At 55.2% G+C, this 22738-nt stretch overlaps 1 protein-coding gene across 3 annotated transcripts in view; it reads left to right on the forward strand.

The window, feature by feature from the left end:
- CDC42BPB (CDC42 binding protein kinase beta) overlaps positions 1–22434 on the forward strand; it is a 113827-nt gene extending 91393 nt beyond the window's left edge. For 2 of the 3 annotated variants that reach the window (XM_082838110.1, XM_082838111.1), the window contains exons 22-37: positions 2625–2714; positions 3018–3095; positions 4692–4797; positions 5457–5593; positions 6149–6288; positions 7478–7559; positions 8760–8976; positions 9104–9166; positions 10148–10744; positions 13553–13650; positions 13739–13823; positions 13945–14062; positions 14143–14260; positions 14694–14799; positions 14906–14976; positions 21055–22434. In XM_082838110.1, the coding sequence (XP_082694236.1) occupies positions 2625–2714; positions 3018–3095; positions 4692–4797; positions 5457–5593; positions 6149–6288; positions 7478–7559; positions 8760–8976; positions 9104–9166; positions 10148–10744; positions 13553–13650; positions 13739–13823; positions 13945–14062; positions 14143–14260; positions 14694–14799; positions 14906–14976; positions 21055–21186 (2238 nt within the window). In that variant the 3' untranslated portion in view covers positions 21187–22434. Of the gene's footprint in view, positions 1–2624; positions 2715–3017; positions 3096–4691; positions 4798–5456; positions 5594–6148; positions 6289–7477; positions 7560–8759; positions 8977–9103; positions 9167–10147; positions 10745–13552; positions 13651–13738; positions 13824–13944; positions 14063–14142; positions 14261–14693; positions 14800–14905; positions 14977–21054 lie in introns of those variants that run through there. The other variant, XR_014326167.1, reaches the window with a different exon arrangement.
- The last annotated feature ends 304 nt before the right edge of the window (positions 22435–22738 follow it).

Raw genomic sequence — 22738 nt, forward strand, 5'->3', positions numbered from 1 at the left:
ATCCACAGTGCCGTCACCACGCGGGGATGGTTTGCACTGATGCCGCAGCGCACAGCTGCCTTCCCTCCAGCTCAGGAGCCAGAGCTCGTGTCTCTTTGGTCTCCTCTAATCTGGAGCTGTGCCCCTGTCCCCCCCACCCCCCACTTTGTGTTTTATAACATTGATGTTCTTGTAGTGTGCAAACCAGTTCTCTTGTAGAAGGCCTCCACTCTTCCTCTCGATTAGATGTGGGTTGAACATCTTGATGTGAACTCTGCTTGGGAGATGGTGTGTTCTCCCCGTGAGTGGAGGCCAGTTTGCTCAGCACCGGGGACGCTAAGCTTCTTGACCCTTAGGTGGAGGTGGTGTCTGTCAGACGAGACCCCACCCCGGGAAGGGCCCTGGGAGCAATCAGCGGTCCCCGTGGGTTAGCGGACGACCGTGATCCTTGCCTAGATCAGTCGTTAGGAAATCCAGGCGGATCTGTGTTGCCCCCACCATTCTGGGCACACACCTGTTTACATTCACCTGTCAAGAGGGTTTTTTTAATCAAATTTGTGATGCTGCCTTTTCCCTGAAGTCCTCAGTTTTTAAGAGGCAAATACATGCAACCGTTCACAACCGCGGTACGTGCAGAACCTGCCGCTGCTCAGCCTGGTGCCTCCTCCTGGCCCTGCACAGCCAGACACCGTCGTCGGGGCAGATACAGACTCCCGAGAAGCAAAGACTGGGGTTGTTAATGGGGGGAGGTGCGGACAGCAGTGGCTTTTCTGTAAAACTAGTGGACAGCATAGCGATCCGTGAGGCGGCAGGTGGTTTCTGGCTCAGACCTTGCATCTCCGTGGGCGGCCAGCGGAGCGGTTTCAGCGTGGCGGCAGAGGTTCTGACCTCTGAACCTCATCCTGTGCAGCCAGCACCCCTGCCATTTTCATGCTTTAGTCCCTCACTACCCTGTGATTTAAGTAGGAAGGACACTTACTGATGGAAAGAAAACAATCCTTGGTCAGAGTCTTGAGTGTGCTAGGAGGGTTTCCAGACGTGAGAAATGTCTGATTGAAGCTTCTCCTCTGCTTTCCCCGTATTAAGCTTGCTGTTTATACTAGGAATGTTTGCCACAATGAGTGAATCAGTACATTTTCACGCAAGTTTTTATTGGGCGGGAATGATGGTTTTGTGCCTCCTGTCTGTCGCACCCGAGGGCTCTGTCTGTCTCCTCCTCTCTGCCAGCCTCTTGGGAAGAAGGAGGCCGCTGCCCACGCCGGCTCCCTGCGCCCTCACTCACGTCAGCAGAGCGGCATTGGATGTGCACCTCTCCTCCTCCTTCATTTGCATCCTTTTGTTAATTAACCAACGAAATGAAACTAGTGGGGCTGCTACGCGGCTAAAATTAAGTTACCTAATGTTCTTTTGCCCTTCATTTATCTAAAGGTGGAACTGTAACTCATGTAACACGCCTTACATGTGGGAGAAACTTGCTTACATTTGTAGCTAATTGATCTAGCCTTTCCCTTGTGAGTTGCTTACAAGGTCAAATGTTGGAGCACACAGCTGTGTATGTGCTGCCTTCCCATCTGAATTTGGCTCCCCAGACAGCAGCCTAATTAATCCCAGCCATAGGAAAGTGCTTCTCTGATTTGGTTCAATGGGGTTTCGATTCGGAGTGCAAGCTGTAAGCTGCTCTCGTAGGTGCCTACCCAGCTACTTCTGTGTCACATGTATGAAGCTTTGTAAACTGTGTATGTGCATCTGTGTAACTCGTAATTGCTGGTGGTGAGGAAACGTTAGAATCAGGAACACTCATGGATGTGAAGTCATTTTCAGGTGGTTTTAGAATGCAGCTTGAGCTTCAGCGTGTGGGAGTAAATTGGGAATCTTGAGTCATCAGAACAGAACATGACTTCCCTGTGTCATAAAGCTTCCAGGGAAATTCCTACTTCTGGTCACAGGTCCATAGACTTTTTTTTTTTTTTTTTTTTTTTTTTTGCGGTACGCGGGTCTCTCACTGTTGTGGCCTCTCCGTTGCGGAGCACAGGCTCCGGACGCGCAGGCTCAGCGGCCATGACTCACGGGCCCAGCCGCTCCGCGGCATGTGGGATCTTCCCGGACCGGGGCACGAACCCGTGTCCCCTGCATCGGCAGGCGGACTCTCTACCACTGCGCCGCCAGGGGAGCCCCCTAGACCTTTCTTGACGTTAGTACTTTTTCTCGATCCCCGAGTTGGGTTGTGGAGCACGTGGCTGCTTGATCTCAGGGCTCCTGGGTGCAGAGCAACATCACTGCTGACTGACCTCAGAGGGTTGGCAGCTCCTGTTCCTGCCCTTAAATGGCTGGGGCCGGAGGATGGGGGGTCCGGGCTGCAGTTGGAGCGTGAGGCCTTTGGCGATCGTTGTGACTTGTCAGAGTCCACCCTCCCACGCGGTCGCCACCCCAGCCTTAGAACGCCGGGGGCAGAGGCCTCGGGGAAGGTAGGGCAGCTGTGAGTGAGGTGGGGTCCGCGGCGGGACGTCCCAGGACTAAGGACCAGTGCTGGGACCTTAGGTCCCCAAGGAAATGCACTTCTTAAATGAAGAACATGTAGTTAGAGTCTAAATTCCGCAGACTAAGCTCTTCTGTTCCCACAGTATTTCTCTGCCTTTGTTTTCCAGACCAGCCCAGCTAGTGAGCAAGAAACACAAGCTCCAAAGCCAGAGGCGCCGCCACCCGCCTCTGTGGCCACAGCCACAGAGCAGCAGGAGGTGAGAGGACCGCCCGTTGACGCCCCAGAGCCCCGCGGTCTGCCCCTGCCCCACATCCACGCGCCTCGCGGGCCTCGAACAGAGGCTGCCCTGATGCCTCGCAGCTTGCCCCTCCGAGCCCGGCCTGGCTTTGAGCATTACTGTCAGAGCGTCAGCCAGATGAGGGCTGCTTTGACAGGTGTCCCAACAACCTAGTAAATTAAAATGCAGGACCGTTCATTATTACTCAGCTCTGCTGTGTAAGAGGCGCGCTGAGCTAGGACAGTGCTCACCTGTCCACGCTTGTTCCCGCTTGTCCCCCAGGACGTGGCTCGGGCCCCTCAGAGGCCACCCACCGTGCCGCTGCCCGCCACGCAGACCCTCGCTCTGGCGGGACCGAAGGTAGGAGGGACCTTGCTCTTCTCCGGGGGGCCTTCTCGGATTTAGACAACTTTTGTGTAAATAAGACGAACTTAGTATTTTCACGTACACAGTAATGTTTTGTTCTGAGGAGTGTGTAATCCAGAAAGCATCAGGACACTGTGTTTTCTATACTTTTTAAAAAATATATATTTAATTAATTAGTTTATTTTTGGCTGCGTTGGGTCTTCATTGCTGCGTGCGGGCTTTCTCTAGTTGCAGCGAGCAGGGGCTACTCTTCCTTGCAGTGCGCGGCCTTCTCATTGTGGTGGCTTCTCGTTGCAGAGCACGGGCTCTACGTGCACGGGCTTCAGTAGTTGTGACACGCAGGCTCAGTAGTTGTGGCGCGCAGGCTCTAGAGCACAGACTCAGTAGTTGTGGCGCATGGGCTTAGTTGCTCCGCGGCATGTGGGATCTTCCCGGACCAGGGCTTGAACCCGTGTCCCCTGCATTGGCAGGCGGACTCTTAACCACTGCGCCACCAAGGAAGCCCCCTGTGTTTCCTTGATTAAACCAGTGAGACATGAGTGCATTTTAATTGGCTGATTTCAGAGTTTAACCTCCCCGGCCCTCTGTCTTCACTCCCCAGACCGCATTTCCTAGTCCACTGGTAACCACTCTGCGCTCGGTGTCCGTTAAGTCCCTTCTCCACGTTCGTTCCCATTTGTCTGGCTGCACTTTGGGCCTCAGAGGTCCACGTGGTTTATGGGAGGCACTGCTTCCTCAGCGTGAATGGAGTTCTGCTCAGCGTGCAGCTTCGTAACTTGTCTTGTTCGTAAACGTATCTTGGAGAGCTGTGCCGTCAGTACGCCCGGGTTCAGCGTAGGTCATGGCTTCGAGGTGTGACAGGGCCCTGGTTTCAAGCTTAGCAGGTGTCTGGCCTTACGTACTAGATGTTTTTTTTCTTTAACGTAGACGTGGTCTTTTTTAAGGCTTCAGTCACAGACAGCCATGCCAGCTAGAGATGGGGGCTTGATTTTGTTTGAGCCCAGCTGACGGCTTGGCTTTTGGACTACGATTCTCGTGGACTCAGGGATCAGACTGCTCTCTGGATTTTGTGTTCGTCACTCCCTTGCTTCCTACAAAGGTTCCACATCTTCATGTGCCCCTGAAATGAATCCTTTCATTTGCCGTGTTAAGCTTCATGGACGCTGGCTGGGCTTCTCATTCCGTTGTCGGTGGCGTCCTGTGTCTGTTCTCCCGACAAGGAGCATTGGGTCTTTCCAGACTCTTGCCGGCAGGAACAAGCTGCTGTGGGTGGCAGCCCACTCCAAAACGCGGCCCAGGCCAGCCCCAGAGCCTCTGGCAGGCAAGGGGCTCGAGTCACCACGGCGCCGCAGCCCGGCCAGCGTCGCTGGTGTGGGCGGCGAGGGTCCTCACTGAAGGCTGCACGTGTGGACTCATTTTCTGGCTCGGGCTCCATGCGTGGGGTCACGCCGGGAGCCGCGCACGTTGTGGTGAAAGCGCGTGGCTCAGCTTTTCCAGGGTGCGCTGCAGTTGTTGGAACGCTTGGTTACAAGCAGACATGTCCCCGGTCCCCACCGCCCGTGTCTCACCACCTTGACTTTCTTCCTGCAGCCGAAAGCGCACCAGTTCAGCATCAAGTCCTTCTCTAGCCCCACGCAGTGCAGCCACTGCACCTCCCTGATGGTGGGGCTGATCCGCCAGGGCTACGCCTGTGAGGGTGAGTGCGGCCTGCGAGCCAAGAGGGGCCGGGCGTGGGAGTCACGGTGAAGGCCGGCAAGGCCAAGGGCAGCCTAGCCGTGAGGGGCCCAGGGCACATGCTCCTTCTCTGGCTTTACAAGTGCTCGGTGAAGGTCTCTGAGTTGAGATCATGCTGCAGTGGACAGCGCGCTGCTCTGGGGTGACCAGGGTGTCTGTTGGTCCTTGTTTGTTACAAAAGGTAACATCCACGTCCCGTCCACATCCGTTCTCCTGCAGGATGAGGAAAAGCAGAGAGTAAAAAGAACTTTACGATCTTCCACTATCAAGTCATTTAGAGATAAGCACCACTGTCTGGTCTCTTTTCTGCTAGTTTGTCACTGTTAGCATTTTAGGCCTCTGTGTTGTGGTCTTGCCCTGCGCTGGGGCTGGGCGGGCATGCGAGGCCAGCCGAGGTCCCGCGGTGAGAACTGTGACGAGCCTGGGGCCGGAGCCCCCGAGCACAGGCGCCAGCCCCCCAGCGGGTGCTCGTGAGCGTGTGGAAGCGTTGCCCGATGCCAGCGCACCTGGGCGTTTGTAGGAACTGCGCTAAAACCGTCTCCTTCCTGGGGCGCCACGCACGCCTGAGGCGACTGCTGCTGTGGGGGCGCAGGTGTGACAGTGTGTTCTGTGCTTTCGCAGTGTGCTCATTTGCCTGTCACGTGTCTTGCAAGGACAGCGCTCCCCAGGTGTGCCCCATACCCCCCGAGCAGTCCAAGCGGCCTCTTGGTGTGGACGTACAGAGAGGCATAGGAACAGCCTACAAGGGCTACGTAAAGGTAGGACGTTCCCCCCGCTGCCTGCCCAGGCAGGCCACCCAGCCTGGTGACCCACGGCCTTGCCCAGCTACCCTGGAAATTGGTCCCTTTGCTGCATGAAGCGACCCACATGCCGGTCCTGGGAGCCCTCCCCTCCTGGGGTCCTGAGGGACCCCCCGCCCCAGAAACACACTCAGCATCAGCTGGGGCCCCTCTTCCCCACGTCCTGGGCTGATGCACTTAAGGTTTCAAAGCCAAGTGCCATTTGAAGGCGCTGTGCCCGGCCCAGCATTCCACGCTACTCCCCGTCTGCTGTGGGCATTCCACGCTGCTCCCCGTCTGCTGTGGGCATTCCACACTGCTCCCCGTCTGCTGTGAGCACACCCACTCGTTGAGCTGTCTGCACTGTCCCCTGCGCCACCTTCTGTCATGGGCAGAGCCCCTCCCCAGCACTGCCCGAGTCATCCTGGGCCCAACCTGGACTGGCCGTGCAGCAGCTAGGAGCGACCACTGCACAGCAGCCGCCTCCACTTTCCGTTGTCTGGCCCAGAGGAACATGGTTACTTTGATCTGCAGGTCCCCAAGCCGACCGGGGTGAAGAAGGGGTGGCAGCGGGCCTACGCAGTGGTCTGCGACTGCAAGCTCTTTCTGTACGATCTGCCCGAGGGCAAGTCCACCCAGCCTGGCGTCGTGGCCAGCCAAGTCCTAGACCTCAGGTCGGTGTGGTGTAGTCTATCCTCGTTCTAGGAGGTTTACTTGACTTATATGTCTGAGAATGAGAGTTTGTTGCCTGGTAGCCTTTAACCCCATTTCTACCTTCACGCCGTTAGTTATTGGGCAGCTCCAAAAACAGGTGCCTGCTAGAAACTTTCCTGCTGTGAGTGTTTTTGCCCTGAAAGATTTGCCAAATAGGCATCTAATACGTACCCAAGAACAAGTAGAAAAGGTCCCCGAGACACACTGCACAGCCTGAGGTGGTCTGTGCTCTGTCCTCGTGAGCCCTTGTCTTCGTGTGGCCACAGCGTTTGCTGAGTCTCTTAGGGCTTCCATCTCTAGTCAGATGCCTTCCTGCCATCCACATACAAAAAGGCACAGCACCCTTCCCTCCCCACCTTCTCTGTGGTTAACTCTGAAATGGACATAATAGCAACGTCGTGAGGTACTAGGGTTGTTGGGAAGATTAATTAAGCAAGTGAATAGACAGGGTGTGCTTAGCTCAGAGCCTGGCGAGCGGAGCTATTGTCGCTGCTGCCACGTCCTCTCCTCACAAGGTGGAGCGCCCGTCCCTCTGTCACCCACCCCCAGTGCCACACAGTATGGCACGTGTCCGGGGCTAGGGCCTGGCCTGGAGCTTCGTTCTCCAGCATCGGTCTTCGGGGGGCCCACGGGGCAGGGGTGAGCAGCTGGGCACCTGCAGTGTGGGAGCGGCCCCGGGCGACCCTGCTCACCCCTCGCTGCACACAGGTGTGCTCCTGGCCCAGCAGTGACGAGACCGCTGGCAGGTGTCCCGAGACGAAACGCTGCCCGTAGCCCAGGGTTTAGAGCGAACTGGAGGTGATTCCGTGGTTATCTCAGCACATTTTATTCCCGTTTATAGCCAGGTACAGGCCAAAGCAAAGATGTGGTATGTTTGTACCTGTGGAACGGTCTGGCACAGTATAGAACAGTGTGACTCAGGAAGGTGGTTTTATTCTCAGTCATCCGTAATCATTGAAACGCATGCAAGATTCTTGTCTTTTGTTTGTTGCCTTTGTCATTATAAGCATTTTCTTATCCTGGTGGAGGCGAGGAGCCTCCCTTGTATTCTAGAAAGTATCCTTTTTCATACCGTTCCTAAAGGGTGGAGGACAGAGTCCTGTGTGCGTGCCTCTTTCCCGATATTCTGAATTTGTTATTTCTTACCAGAGATGAAGAGTTCTCTGTGAGCTCAGTCCTGGCTTCAGACGTCATACACGCTTCACGCCGAGATATTCCGTGTATATTCAGGGTATGTTTTCTTTCCGATTTTTTAGAGACGTTTCATTAATGATAAAAGGTCCGTAGGGGGACTTCCCCAGTGGTTAAGACTCTGCAGTTCCCCTGCAGGGGGCACGGGTTCAATCCGTGGTTGGGGAACTAAGATCCCGAATGCCACGTGGTGCGGCCAAAAAAAAAAGAAAGAAAGAAAAAATCCATGTGGTTAAAGTAAAAGGAGTGTTGTGAGCATTTCCTTGTCTTGTAGCAAGGGGCTCGCGCACATCCAGAGCGGACCTCCCGTTTCTCCAGATCCTTCACACCTGTCGATGTGTCCCGTGTCGCCCGTCCCCCTCCCCGTACTGGGTAACGGACCCTCTCTGCACACAGCAGAGCCCTGTCTCCCCAGGGTCAGGCCCTCCCGCTCCGTCCTCCCTCCTCGGTCTGTGTCCCGGCTGCTCCAGTCCAGTGCACTAGATGCTGGAGGCCGACACACGGTTGGCTACAGATGAAATGGACCATTCAGCCTCCCTCCTGAGGACTTGTTGGCCATTAACTGGAGCAAAGCCGGGGAAAAATTAGTAGACATTGCTTATCAGCGGTCTTGCTGGCTGAGTTGGAGTGTCCCCTGCTGAGCTAGTGTTAGATGCTGCGGCATCAGGAAGCTTCTAGAAGATGGTGGACCCCCCTCCCCCTCCACTGGGAATTTTTATAAGTGCAGAGAAATTTGACCACAAAACCAAGTGTATGGATCACTTTCTGTGAAATCACATCTCTTCAGAAACTGTCTCTGTATACAATACAGAAAATTCCCGTCATTGTGTGCCTAAAGGATGATTTATAGCAACTAAGGTTGTCCCGTGTCCCGGTGAGTGTTTGGGGAGCGCCCACAGGGAAGTCGTTTGTTTGAGATCCTGTTGTCCCTCGACGTGTTCTGAGAGTGTTTCTCAGTTGTGATCAGAGCATTCAAGAAGGCGGCTTTCGAGTGAACAGTGAACCGCAGTTCTGGCCAGAGCCGAGTCACCTGAGCTCTGGCGAGGCCGGGCTGCAGGCGCCGTGTGAGAGCCAGGCTGTCGCGACCCGCGGGCGGCTGGACCAGGACCCTGGCGGCCCGCGGAGGCGAGCTCTCCGGGCAGCAGCCCCCGCCCTCACCCCTGCAGGCCGCGTGGCGTCGGTTCGGTGTGTCCGGTTGTCTTACGGCTCTTCTCTGTCTGTTTTGTTTTCCGTCGTGAAGGTGACGGCCTCTCTCTTAGGTACACCTTCTAAGACCAGCTCGCTGCTCATTCTGACGGAAAATGAGAACGAAAAGAGGAAGTGGGTGGGGATCCTGGAAGGCCTGCAGGCCATCCTCCACAAGAACCGCCTGAGGAACTTGGTGGTGCACGTCCCGCAGGAGGCCTATGACAGCTCGCTGCCCCTCATCAAGGCTGTCCTCACGGCCGCCATCCTGGGTGCGTTTCTCCGCGTCCCGGCCGCCTGTGGGCTCAGCGGTGTGGCCCATTTGAACTGGTGGTTTCTCCGCCGCTTTGGAAGCAGACGGCCCGCGCACCGGTACTGACCGCTTTACGTTGTTCGCAGACGGGGACAGGATCGCCGTCGGCCTCGAGGAAGGGCTCTACGTCATAGAGGTGACCCGGGACGGTGAGTGAGCCGGACGCTCAGGCTGCCTGCTTAGCGCCAGGCGCGCGGGGTCAGTGATGGCAACGTGTAGGGTTAAGACGGATCCCCTGGGTGAGAGCAGTAAGTCACCGTGTCAGAGACTTTTTAAAGGAAGGGAAAGGCCAGCGGCTGAGGAGAGGAACGCGCCACAAGTAAGACAGATGGTCAGTGACTGTCTGCCTCGTGGGGGCAGGGCCCACCCGGCGGGTCCAGTGAAACGCAGAGACTAGCCTCGAGGGCTGGTGGTGAGCTGACTGCCGTGTATATTAGGCCCTTCAGGGAGAGGACCGAGCAGGGAGTCGGGGCGGGGAGAGCTTCCCAGGAGGAGAAACGCTTCCTTAACTCCTGGGTGCACCGAGGCCTTACCAAAACTCGCCTTCCTTTGCTTCAAATTTTGACCTTTCATTCTTCCCAGAAGAAAAAGCAAAAGTACCCACAAGTCTCCCCGCTTCACCGCCCTGGGCCCAGCTCTGGGCGCCTCCCCCAAGGAATAGGGAGTTGCCCCGAGGTGGTGGCGGTGCCTTCCTGATGGGCCTGGGGTCCCGACACAGGCACAGTGGAAGAAGGGTGAACACGTGTGGCCTTGGGATGGTGGCTGCTGCCACAGGCTGTTGTCCCTCGGGGTCCAGACCCCCGGCTCTCGCTCAGAGCCCGAGTGGAGGCCCTGCCCCAGTTAGGGTATCGAGGGTCCTGGGTTGGTCTGGGGGCCCAGTGAGCAGGTGGGAGCCTTCAGCGAGTTTATCCAAGGATCCAGTGAGGTTTTTTTGTTTTCCAAACGTGGTTCTTGGCTTCAGGGATGAGCCGGAAGGCCGTCCAGACCCACCCACGCAGGGCCTCACTGCCCTTGGCACCTCCCAGCCAGGGCCCTGGTGCCAGGCGTGTGTGTGAGATGACGAGGAGGGGGCGCTCCGGGTGGGGCACGAGCAGAGGCCCTGGCCTCACGCTCTGGCCCCCATCCTGCAGTGATCGTCCGTGTGGCCGACTACAAGAAAGTGTACCAGATCGAGCTTGCCCCCAAAGAGAGAGTCGCCATCCTCCTCTGCGGCCGGAACCACCACGTCCACCTGTGTCCATGGTCCTCCTTCGACGGCGTGGAGAGCAGCGTGGACGTCAAGCTTCCGGAGACGAAAGGCTGCCAGCTCATAGCGACCGGGACGCTGAAGAAGAGCGGCCCCACCTGCCTGTTCGTGGCGGTGAAGCGGCTGGTGCTCTGCTATGAGCTCCAGAGAACTAAGCCTTTCCACAGGAGGCTCAGCGAGCTTGTGGCCCCTGGCAATGCACAGTGGATGGCCGTGGTCAAGGACAAGCTCTGTGTTGGCTACCCTTCCGGGTTCTCTCTGTTGAGCACCCAGGGAGATGGGCAGGCTCTAAACCTGGTAAATCCCAATGACCCCTCGCTTACGTTCCTCTCACAACAGTCTTTTGATGCCCTTTGTGCTGTGGAGCTCAAAAGTGAGGAGTACCTGCTTTGCTTCAGCCACATGGGACTGTACGTGGACCCGCAAGGCCGGAGGTCACGCACGCAGGAGCTCATGTGGCCTGCGGCGCCCGTTGCCTGTAGTATGTATATGTTTTCTGTTGCCATACCCCGTTGCCGCTGTCGCCTCACCGGTCAGCATGTGTCCTATTTGCTTTGGTTTGTCCTCTAGCTCCCTTAGCTGAGTGGTCGTGAGAGGCGGGCCCCGCGGCTTGCTGCGGGGGGCAGGGTGGTCCCACTGCCACACCCCGGGCCCGTTGGAGTGGGCTTGCCCTCCTATCCCACGGGCACTGCGGGGGCCCCTCAGCCCAGGAGCCCGACGGAGACGGCTGGCCTCCCTGGGGGAAGCCCAGGCCAAGGGAAGACAGGACCTGCGCTGTTTTACGTTTTAAAAGATGTTCTTCGTGATGATGTATAAACTTACACGGTGATGAAAACAAGCTAAAGGTTTCCAGTGACCAGAAAATACCAGTTCTGACTTCCAGGTCAGAGTTCCTCTCAGGACAAATATTGTTCCGAGGGGTAGGAGCCGTTCTGGAGAACAGTTGTTGCTTCATCGGCTCAGTTACGTGTCCTGCGTGGATGACAGCGCTGGGCACGAGGCCCTGGAGTCTGCACTCCACAGGGGGCGCTTCCTGCTGGGCCTGCTGTCTGAGCACTTTTTAAAGACCCTAAACCTCCCATTGTAGCCACTCGATATAGAGTATAGCAGGTGGGCTGCATCATGACGCCGGAAGGCAGAGGGATGAGGAGTGAGTAGGCAGCCGCAGGGCACACGTTGATTTCCAGCTGCTGGGGGCTGGGGTCATGGGGATGGGACGTGGGGGTTCGGTTTTTCCTTCATTACCTAAAGGAACAGTCTTGCGGCTGCCTCGTTGCTGGCTTCCCCAAGCTGGCAGAACAGCCAAGGCGCTGGGACCAGGAGCCAGGCCCGTGAGGGGAGCTGCCGGCCTTCAGCCGGCGGAGGCTCGCTGGACGTGTCCCGGCCTTGTTAGCCCTTGGCCAGGGCCTGGGGTGCGGTGCGGGCAGCCAGAGCCAGCAGGAAGGGCCGAGGCCTGGCCCTGGCGCTTCTCCTGGTCTCTCCCTGCCGCACCCGCTTGTCTTCGTGGGCGGCCAGTGCAGGAATGGCCTCAAGACCACCCGGTAACGTCTGACAGGATGCAGGTCACTGAGTGCCGTGTTCTGTAATCTTGACCGTGAGTGACCTGGCGGGGACGCCCGAGGTTCCTGCGTTCTCCCCTGATTCCAGCTCTCTCTCCACCTTTGTGCTCTCGTCTCACCTCCATGCACAGTACAGATGCCAAGTCAGCTTTAGAGCTGCCAAAAGTAATTCAGTGACTTTGAGGCTGGAGAACTAGAAGTGTGGCCTGCTTGTCCCAAGCCCCGTCCGAGCATGCGTGTGTTCTGCCCCCTTCTCCTGTTCCCCGGGGGGCGGGGCTGGGGGGGGCGCTGATCGGTCCCAGCCTACCGAGGAGGCCCCTGAGGGCCACGAGGTGAGGTGACCTGCACAAACCGCACAGCAGAGGCTGGCTTCACACTTGGACTGTCAGGCTTCACGGCCCATGTTCTCTCCACGGATTTAACTTTTTAGTTCAAATCTTTCTTTAGACTGGACATCTCAGTTTATCACTTTATCAGTAAGTCGTACGCACAGATCTCTCCTGGCTCCCTGCAGATGAAGCCCCACATGCTCACAAGTAAGAAGAGCTGCCCCAGAAGCCCCCATGTGGGGGAAGGTCCTCTGAGTCACTTCAGGGCCCTCTGGTTTCTCTGACCATCTTTTTCGCGTGTGGCACTCAGAAAGAAGGCCTCATGGTTTGTCTGAGATGTCACTTCTGGGACAGTTTGGTGACTGGTTCCAGCATCTTTTGTCTGTTTCCTAAACCCTGTTGTATTTTTTTGTGTGTTCTAAAGAACAGGTATGATCAGAGAGCCCATATGGAATCTGTAATAGCAGCATAGCAGAAGCTTTTTAGAAATTTGTCTTCAGTTAAGCGTAACGTGAGGAAGATTAACCCTGGAAGGTAGAAGGACCAGGAACCGGGGCTGAGCCAGAGCCACCTGCCAGCTCTGCGCGCCAGCCCGGGCGAGGCTGTGTGGTGACAGCATGCTGGGACCCCAGCCTTGCGCCTCCCCTGGCAGTGTGGCGGGATGCAGCCTCCACCGCTGCTTTCTCTCAGATAGTTCAGATATTTTTTACCGCCATCCTAAACGTGGGAAAGGCCCCTTAAACTTCGGGTGCCACAGGGCCACCAGTCCTCGGTCTCACACGTCTGGTTCGCTGGGAGGGTTTTCCGTCACGACCTGACGATGTCCCATCCCTTAGTGGGGAAGGGGAGAGACAGCACCAGCTCCCCAGCTCATCGCAGGAGAATAACTGTCGTTTTACCGCGTGTGTGTTCAGACCCGATTCCAGGAGGGCGGCCTGAAAGCAGCCCCAGAGTGAGCCAGCGCCCCTGCCCAGAGCCCAGCAGGAGTCTCTGGGTGGGGATTTAAGTACTTACCCAGAAATCTGACCTTTGGCATCTCTGAAAGAAGGGATTTGCCTTAAGAAACAGAACATTAGGCCCCTGCCTGGATTTCAGATGTTTCGAGCCTGAAGTGACAGGCTTCTGCAGTAGTTGTATAAGAAAGCTAAAGGGGAAGCCAGGTGTTTAAACAGGTCACCTTCGGCACCTATGGCGATGGTATTGAAATGCTGTTTAGTTTCAGGAGTGGAGGTAAAGCGTTCAGACGTCCGTTGTGTTTGTCTGAACCTTGAAGTGAAGGTTCCCTCTAGAGTGAGGGGCAGGGCCCCTGCAGCCTGGGCCGTCGCACCCCACGCTGGGCGGGCAGCCCCCGGCACTGGGGGGGGCGGGCGCGGGCTCACCACTCTGCTCCGTGTGCGCCAGGTTGCAGCCCCGCACACGTCACGGTCTACAGCGAGTACGGCGTGGACGTCTTTGACGTACGCACCATGGAATGGGTCCAGACCATCGGCCTGCGCAGGGTAAGGCCCCCCGGTGCCCGGCCCCTCCCCCGGCCGCCCCCCCCCTCCCCCTCCAGCAGCCAGCCTCCCTCTCTGGTTTCCAACGCAGATCCGGCCACTGAACTTGGAGGGCAGCCTCAACCTCCTCAACTGCGAGCCTCCCCGCCTGATCTACTTCAAGAGCAAGTTCTCGGGTGAGCCCTTCTCGGGGGGGAGCAGAGGACAGGGGCTGGAGGGGGCCTGCCTGGGAGTCGGCGGCCCCGTGGCCCTCCCCCCGGCCCCACGGAGCCACAGCGGCCTTTCCTTGTCCTGCAGGAGCGGCTCTCAACGTGCCCGACACCTCTGACAACAGCAGGAAGCAGATGCTGCGGACCAGAAGCAAAAGGCGGTTTGTCTTCAAGGTGCCGGAGGAGGAGAGGCTGCAGCAGCGGCGGTAGGAGCCTGGCTGGGGGCTGTGCTGGGCCCAGAGGACCCCGACGCCTTCCTGAACCTCACGGTGTTTCCTTTCCCCAGAGAGATGCTCAGAGACCCGGAGCTGAGATCCAAGATGATCTCCAACCCCACCAACTTCAACCACGTGGCCCACATGGGCCCAGGCGACGGGATGCAGGTGCTCATGGACCTGCCTCTGGTGAGCCCGCGGGTGCTGTCCCCTGCCCTCCCCACACCCCGGCTCCCCTGTGGCTCCTGCCTGTGTGCTCCTGAGGTGTCTGTCACCGTCTCAGTCTGTTAGGGGTTTGTGAGAAATAGCTGTGTCAGCGGTGCTAAAACATCTCAGTATATGGGCACGTAGCATACTTCGTGGGGTTTTTTTTTTTCCTTAAAAAAAATGTGTTTTCTGTAGAATTTGACTTGGCCTAAAGTCACTATTGCCAATTCTTAGCTCAAAACTGACCTGATGCCGCTGTCCAGAGGTCCTTCCCAGCCCGTTTTGCCTGTCGAGGCCCAGGGCCCCGGCCTGCTCGTGCTGCAGACTTTGCACTTGGCCTGCGCGCTCTGCCCGGGGCCCAGCTGTGCTCCCCCAGGGCGTGCTCACGTGCTCACGTGCTATTCTCTCTGCCCAGAGCGCCATGCCCCCCTCCCAGGAGGAGAGGCCCGGCCCTGCTCCCGCCAGCCTGTCCCGCCAGCCTCCGCCCAGGAACAAGCCCTACATCTCGTGGCCCTCATCAGGTACCAGGGGCGCCCGGGGCGGGGCCTGGATGCTGGGACTCCAGGCTTTCAGTTCGTCTCTGAACTGTTTTCCCCAAGATGATCAATGGCTGCCTGTGTTCCGTAGGTGGATCTGAGCCCGGCGTGGCTATGCCTCTAAGAAGTATGTCTGATCCCGACCAGGACTTTGACAAAGAGGTAAGACTTGCCCAATTACAAGGGACAAGGCCTGGGGTCTGCAGCTCCACACGTGCAGGAGACGCGAAGCAGCTGTTCTTTGGAGAAAGAGACTCCATCTCCCCTGGAGCGGCCACGTAGGGCCTCAGTGGTCACCAGCGCCCCCGGAGCTCCCCACTCATGACTGCTCAGGCTGAGCCAAGGCCGGGAGGAGGGAGGACGTGGACCCTGTGGCTGTGTGTTGGGAGAAAGATGTGGATTCTCGCCTCCAGGTCACGGCCTCAGGGAGACCGAGGCCTCTGCGGCCTGGTGCTGGGCCTCCTTCCAGGCCCTGCTCCCGAGTCACCTGGTCCCTTGCCCCCAGCCATGGCTGCCCGAGGCTGGGCCAGCCCCAGGAGGATGCCGCCGAGAGCTCAGGAGGCATCAGGAGGGGGGCCAAGGAGCTGCTGGGGCCCGGCTCTCCTCCTGGGCACTGACTGCAGGTGGGCGTCACCGTGCACAACTGAGAGATGAAAGCCCTCCTGTGAAAAGTGCAGGAAGGCTTCTCCCATCTAGACTCTTCCGTGTACTTTTATGCACGTGGCTGTAACACGTCAGTAGGCACGTTCCTTTTAAAGCACAGGTGGCCTCATGTGTCTTGCTCTCTCCTTCTCTGACTGCCCCCTGGGATCGGAGTGTGGGGGGCCAGGTGGGGGCGTCCCTGGCTCAGGTGTTCTTGGGCTTTCAGACCCAGCTCCTGGTGGCAGTGTCCTTGGTTCCCTGTGTGTGTGGTGGGGGACGAGGATGGGAAGAATGGCAGCCTGAGGGCTGTGCCCCAGCAGCGCTTTTGTGGGAAGGAGGAGAGGGGCTGGCTGCGCTGGCTGTTCCAGTAGCCTCGGCACCGACAGCACGTGCTCATGGGGGCTGCTGAGCTGACAGCGGAAACCAGAAGGGCTTCGCTTCACGTGGTCCTCACCTTCCTGGCGTGGCCAGCTTTTCAGGTGTGCATCGGCTGCTGCTTCCTCTGGGTCCACCTTTGCGCCCTTTACCCGTCTTCTCTTGAGTCACCATGCTTTCCTCTTAACTCATTTATAGAAACTCTTCATAGGTTGTGGGTGTTAATCTGTTGCAGGTACTTCTCCCCTTACCGCTGACTTTTTAATTTTGTCTTTAATTGTAAGGGCATTGTCATACAGAAATATTTAATTCTCGTACAGTCTAGTCTCTATCTTTTTAATTAAGATAAACGTTCTCTTGTAGTCTGAGAGCTTGGTAGGGTTTTCTGTTTGTCATTACGTCGTGAAAGTGTCTGCGAGGGGGTGTGAGAGTGAGTGTGTGTGTCTTAGCGTGTGTGTGCGTGCGCAAGGACCTGAGCTGCTTCTTTTTAGGGTACATGACACGCTGGCCCTGCACCACTTCCTTCGTTCCAACTTGAAGTGTTACCCTTCATTATTTGTTAAATTCCTTTGTTTACGTATCTCTATCCCTGGAGCCTCTGCTGCACCACCTGTAACCTGAGAGCCGGTAGAGCACATCTCTTCATTCCCACTTTTCAAAACACTTTCTTAGCTTCTCCTTCAAATAAATTTTAAAATATTTTTAGGGGCTTCCCTGGTGGTGCAGTGGTTAAGAATCCGCCTGCCAATGCAAGGGACACGGGTTTGAGCCCTGGTCCGGGAAGATCACACATGCCGTGGAGCAACTAAGCCCGCGAGCCACAACTACTGAGCCCACACACCTAGAGCCCCTGCTCTGCAGCAGAGAAGCCACCGCGATGAGAAGCCTACACACCGCAACTAGAGAAAGCCCGCGTGCAGCAACGGCGACCCAACGCAGCCAAAAATAAATTAAAATTTTTTCAGATTATGGAGCTTGTTGACTCCATCATAATGTAAAAAAAGTGAAAATTGTGTTGAGCTTTTCGCTGGGATTGTGTTGGATTTGTAGATTAATTTGGGGGCCGCTCACCATCCTGACCTTCCCTGTGTAGGAACACTGCACGTCTCTCCCCTTGATGGGCTCCCTCTTGCAGGTTGCGCGTGTTGGTGGCTAATAAGTTAATTCTTAAGCATTCCAAGGTTCTTGTTGCCGTTGTGCATAGAGTATGATCCTCTTAATGTGGGACAGTGAGAGATTCAGCTGGTGAACATTTTGATGCCAGTTTTTCCGTCTGTGTTTATCAGTGAAGTTATCTGTGCCTTCTTTTCTGAGCTGCTCTCTTTCAGCTGTCTTCAGGGCTGCACCAGCCTCAACTCTGGCTTAGGAAATCCAGATCTCTTAGTTGCCATCATACAGGGGTTTTCTTTTCCTGGAAGGTTTCATAGGCCTCCCTTAAAAGGGCCTGAGGTTGATGGCTAGAGAGGTAGGTCTTCTGGGGGTTTTTTTTCTTATTTTTTCCCCTGCAACTATCTGTTTTGAAAATTTTCAAACTTCCAGGAAAGTTGCAAGAATAGTAGAGTGAATAACGCACATAAGCTGTACCTAACCCATTTTCCCCATTTGGGTTTTTGGGGAGGAACCAGCAGAAAGTGAGTTGCAGTATTACCCACCCCTAAGTACTTACCCGCACCTCCCTTGGGAGGGCGTCTCCCCGCTGCCCGGTGACGTCCTGTTCCTAAACCTAGAATCCAGCCAGGGCCACGCGCTGCGTTTAGTGGGCACAGCTCTTTAGTCTTCAGTCCACTGTGCAGTTCGTTTACAAAAAGTGCAGTTTTTTTTGCAAAACGTTCCTCAGTCAAGGCTTGCCTGGTTTTTTGAATTGGGTAAACAGTGAAAAGTCTCCGCACCTGTCTCCCAGCCGCCCGGTTCTCCCCAGGGACCAACAAACAAGTGTGTATGAGTGTGCGTGCACACTGCACACATTGTACCCTTTATCTGAGAGCAAGGCTGATCCCTCACATGACCACAGTACAGCTGCCATACTGATGAAGCCACCTGCGTGTCCCCATAATGTCCTTAAGCACCTTTGCTGGCGCAGGACCCAGTCCCCAAGCACGCGTGGCATTTAGCTGCCTCATCTCTTCGGCACCTTTACTCTGGAACAGGCCCTCAGCCTGTCTGGCAGAGAGCACATCTTTTATTTTCTAGAACACTCCTCAGTATGTGTGTCTGACATTTCCTTGTCTTTTGAGATTTGGGTTGTGTGTCCCAGGATGGAGTACGGCACACAGGACGTGGTGTCCTTCTTGGGGTGTTGCATCCTGAGGTACATGGCATCTGTTTGTCCTGTACTGACCTGTTTGTTCCTCTTTTTAAGTTTATTTAAGTGAAATTCACATAACAGCAAGTAACCATTTAAAAGTCAACAATTCGGACTTCCCTGGTGGTTCAGTGGTTAAGGATCCGCCTGCCAGTGCAGGGGACACGGGTTTAATCCCTTCCAGGAAGATCCCACATTCCGTGGGGCAACTAAGCCCATGAGCCACAACTACTGAGCCTGCGCTCTGGAGCCCTGAGCCACAACTACGGGGTCCACGTGCCACAACTGCTGAAGCCCGTGCGCCTAGAGCCCGTGCTCCGCAACAAGAGAAGCCACCGCAGTGAGAAGCCCGCGCACCGCAATGAAGAATAGCCCCTGCTCGCCGCAACTAGAGAAAGCCCGCGCACAGCAAGCCCGCGCGCAGCAACGAAGACCCAACGCAGCCAAAAATTAAAGAAGTCAACAGTTCAGTGGCTGTTCAGTACATTCACAGTGTTGTACAACCACCAGCTCTGTCTACTCAGAACACTTCCATCACTGCAAGATAAAACCCCTACCCGCTGAGCAGTTTCTCCTCAATTCCTGCCTCCCCCCAGCTCCTGGCTACCACCAGTCTTAACAATCTGTGGATTTGCCTGTTCTGGGCATTTCATATAAGTGGAACGAATCAGACAGTACATGGCCTTTTGTGTCTGGCTTCTTCCACTCAGCATCGTGTTTTCAAGGTTCATCCATGTTGTAGCATGTATCAGTAAGTTGTTTCTTTTTATTGCCAAATAGTCCAGTGGATAGATGGACCACATCTTACGTACTCATTGGTTGTTAGGAATAGTGCACTAGGAACAGCTGCGTACACGTATTTGTTTGGAGTATGTTTTCACTTCTTTGGGGTATGTACCTAGGAGTGGGGTTGCTGGGTCATATGGTGGCTCTACTTTTAACTTTTTGAGGAACCACAGCAGCTGTACCATTTTACATTCCCACCAGCAAATGTACAAGGGTTGAGTCCACATCTTTGCCAACACTTACTTTTTTTCTTACGAGAAAATTTTTTTTCAATAGCCATCCTAGCAGGTGTGAAGGTGTATCTCATTGTGGTTTTGGTTTGCGTTTCCCTAATGATTAGTGATGTTGAGCATCTTTTTCATGGGCTTATTGGCCATTTGTGTACCTTCTTTGGAGAAATGTCTATTCAAGTCTTCTGCCCATTTTTAAATTGGATTATTTGTCTTTTTGTTGTTGGGTTGTAAGAGATTTTTATATGATATGGATAGGGAATTCCCTGGGGGTCCAGTGGTTGGGACTTGGCATTTTCACTGCTGTGGCCCGGGTTCCATCCCTGGTCTGGGAACTAAGATCCCATAAGTTGTGTGGTGTGGCACAGCCGAAAAAAAAGGATACCAGACACTTACCAGATATGTGATTTGCAAATACTTTTTCCACGTTCTTTTGGATTGTCTTTTCACAGTTCTCTGTGTCTTTCAGTGTACAGAAGTTTCTAATTTTGGTAAAGTCCAGTTTTTCTGTTTTTTTCTTTTGTTGCTCGTGCTTTTGATGTTATACCTAAGAATCCATTCCCAAATTCAAGGTTATGAAGGTTTAGTCCTGTTTTCTTCTTCAGAGTTTTATGGGTTTAGCTTTTGTTTAGGTCTTTTTTACATTTTGAGCTAGTTTTTGTGTGTGGTGTGAGGTAGGGGTCTGGTTTAATTCTTTTGCAGGTGACTATCCAGCACCATTTGTTCCTTCCCCCATTGAATGGTCTTGGCACCCTTGTTAAAAATCCATTGACCACAGGTTTATAGATACATTTCTGGACTCTCAGTTCTATTGCATTGGTCTTTATATTAATACTACCACGCTGTATTTGATTACTGTTGCTTTGTAGTACGTTTTGAAGTTGTAAGTTTGGGAAGTGTGAGTCCTCCCACTTTTTCTTAGTATTGTTTTCACTATTCTGAGTCCTTTGCAATTCTATATGAATTTGAGGATTGGCTTTTCCATTTCTGCCCCTCCCCAAAAAAATCCGTTGGAATTTCAGTAAAGATTGCATTGAATCTGTAGGTTGATCATGTTGAGGAATATTGCCATCTTTACAGTAGTCTTCCAATCCATGAACATAGGGTGCCCTTCCGGTTATTTAGGTGGTCTTTCATTTCTTTCAGCGATGTTTTATAGTCTCAGTGTACAGATCTTTCACCTTCTTGGTTAAATTTGTTCCTAGCTGTATTTTATCCTTTTGGATGCTATTGTAAATGGCATTGTTTTCTTAATTTCCTTTTCACAGTGTTCATTGCTGATGTCTAGAAACACAGCTGACTTTTGTGTGTTGATCTTGTACCCTGCAGCTTTCCTGAATTTGTTCCTTGTGGAGTTCTTTAGGATTTTCTGTCTATACCGAGTCATGTCAGCTGTGAAGAGACATGCTTTTAACTTCTTCCTTTCCAGCTTGGATGCCATTTTTTCTTGCCCGGCTGGAACTGGGAGCACAGTGTCGAATAGCAGCGGTGAAAGCAGCAGCCTGGTCTCGTTCCTGCGCTGAGCGGGGAGCTTTGCCTTTCACCACCGGGTGTGAAGTTAACTGTGGGCTGCTCACGGACACCCTTTGTCATGTTGAGAAAGGTCCTCTCTGTTCCTCATGCTTTTATTGTGAAAGGGCTTCCCGTCTGTGACCTCTGACTGCTTGGTTGCCATGCTGTCTGGTTTCTTCACTGCGGAGTTACTCCTTTTTGCAATAGTTACGGAGTCATTTGTGGGGTTGGGCCTTGGTTTATGATCTCTCACCAGCAAGGACCACGTGACAAGCTTGCAGAGTGTGCTCTCACGACAAGAATGGAGCCAGCAGGGGCTACACCTGCCCAGGCAGCATCGCCTCCACAGGCCCAGGGCCATGGTTCTCACGCTGTCCCTCTTTGTCTTCACAGCCTGATTCGGATTCCACCAAACACTCGACTCCATCGAACAGCTCCAACCCCAGCGGCCCACCAAGCCCCAACTCCCCCCACAGGAGCCAGCTCCCCCTTGAAGGCCTGGAGCAGCCGTCCTGCGATGCCTGAAGCTGCCGGTCACCACAGCGGGGCCGGGGGCCCAGGTGGCCTCCTGTCAGTGCCAAGACTGAGCTGACCCTCCAGTGTTGTCCAAGGAAATGTAGAATCGATTTGTAGATACGGAGATGAAGAAAATACTTTATTATAATAATGATTGGCTTTATGCCGCACCGAGGCGGTAGGCCAGATCTGCTCATCTGCACAGCTGTTCCGTTTGCACACGAAGGACCGCCTGCGGCCCCTCCTGCCCAGAACCAGCTGAGGCATCGCGGGGGCCCCTGACGCCAGCCTCCTGCAGACCCCAGTGGCGCCGGGGGGCGCTGCAGGAAGCAGGCAGCTCGGGACGGCCTCGGTGCCGCATCTGTTCCCTGTTCCCTGAAACTGTTTCCTAGGACCTTAGGAGAATAGTAGGAAGTTGTGTATCATTCCCAGTGTCCCTAGAGTTTTGAAGACAGAGGAAAGTGGAGCTTAGTTTGTGGCCTTTTTATTCATTTAGCCATTACATAGTCAGATGCAGAAGTCCTTCTGCCGACCTTGTAGCCATGGACAGAGGCCCATTCAAGTGAAGCCTGCCCTGTCCTGGTCCCTCATGTGTGTCAGTCCGTTTCCGGTCACAACCACGAAGTGTCACCCGTATCTACTACTGTGAAGTCAGCTGTGCTCCGTTTCCCGCTCGCTTCCACAGCTCTGCCTCCTGCTGTAAAACCAGTGAGTGTCGTGCAGCCGGGCCCCGAGGCCTGCGGGCCGAGAGGAGGCCAGAGCCCCGGGTAGCCCCGCGGCAGGTGCCAGGACCCCCGCCCCGCATGGAGCCCCGTGATCAGTGCCCTTCCGGATCGTGTAGACTCGCCGCCACACTCCACCCGGTGGGCCGGCCGCAGCGCCCGCGTGTATCTGCCTGCCTTCCCCGCGGCATTTGTGAGTATCAGGCAGCCTCCTGTCTCTGTAAAGGCTTGCGATTAACTTGCCCCGCTGGGCTTCTCCCTGTTCTCCCGCCGGTCGACGTTCTCGGTGGCAACGCTGTTGAAGACGTGCACTTACCTTGAGTCGGCACTGAGTGACCTGGGCACCGTGGCCTGCCTGTGCGTGTCACACGCCCAGCACCCGCCTGCCCGCCCCCTGGGCCTTCTGCTGGGGCTGGCACCTGCTGGGGGTTCTGGTTTTTACTTTTTTAATGTAAGTCTGAGTCTTTGTAATTATTGAATTGTGAGAACATTTTTGAACAATTTACCTGTCAATAAAGCAGAAGACGGCAGTTTTAAAGTTCTCAGTGGTTTGTCTGAATGTGACCACCTGTCACCCGGTGTCTGCCCCCCCCCCCCCCCCCCAGTAGCGCCCTGTGCTGGAAAGCACCGTCTTGCCTGTGGAAGCCATTCTTGGTCATTTGCTCAGGCGGGGTCCGTGCTAAAGGTTCGTGTCCACGTGGCAGGAACCAGCCGCCAGAGCTGGGACCTCTTGCCTGCCAACGTCACCATGGGGGCCTCCTGGGGACACCCTGCACCATGGTAGGCAGGGTCAGGGGTGGGCCACTGGCTGGAGACGGGGGCCGTCTGGCCAAGTGTCC

Source organism: Leucopleurus acutus (assembly GCF_964270905.1).
Source record: "Leucopleurus acutus genome assembly, chromosome: 1".
In the NCBI taxonomy this organism is placed as follows: domain Eukaryota; kingdom Metazoa; phylum Chordata; class Mammalia; order Artiodactyla; family Delphinidae; genus Leucopleurus; species Leucopleurus acutus.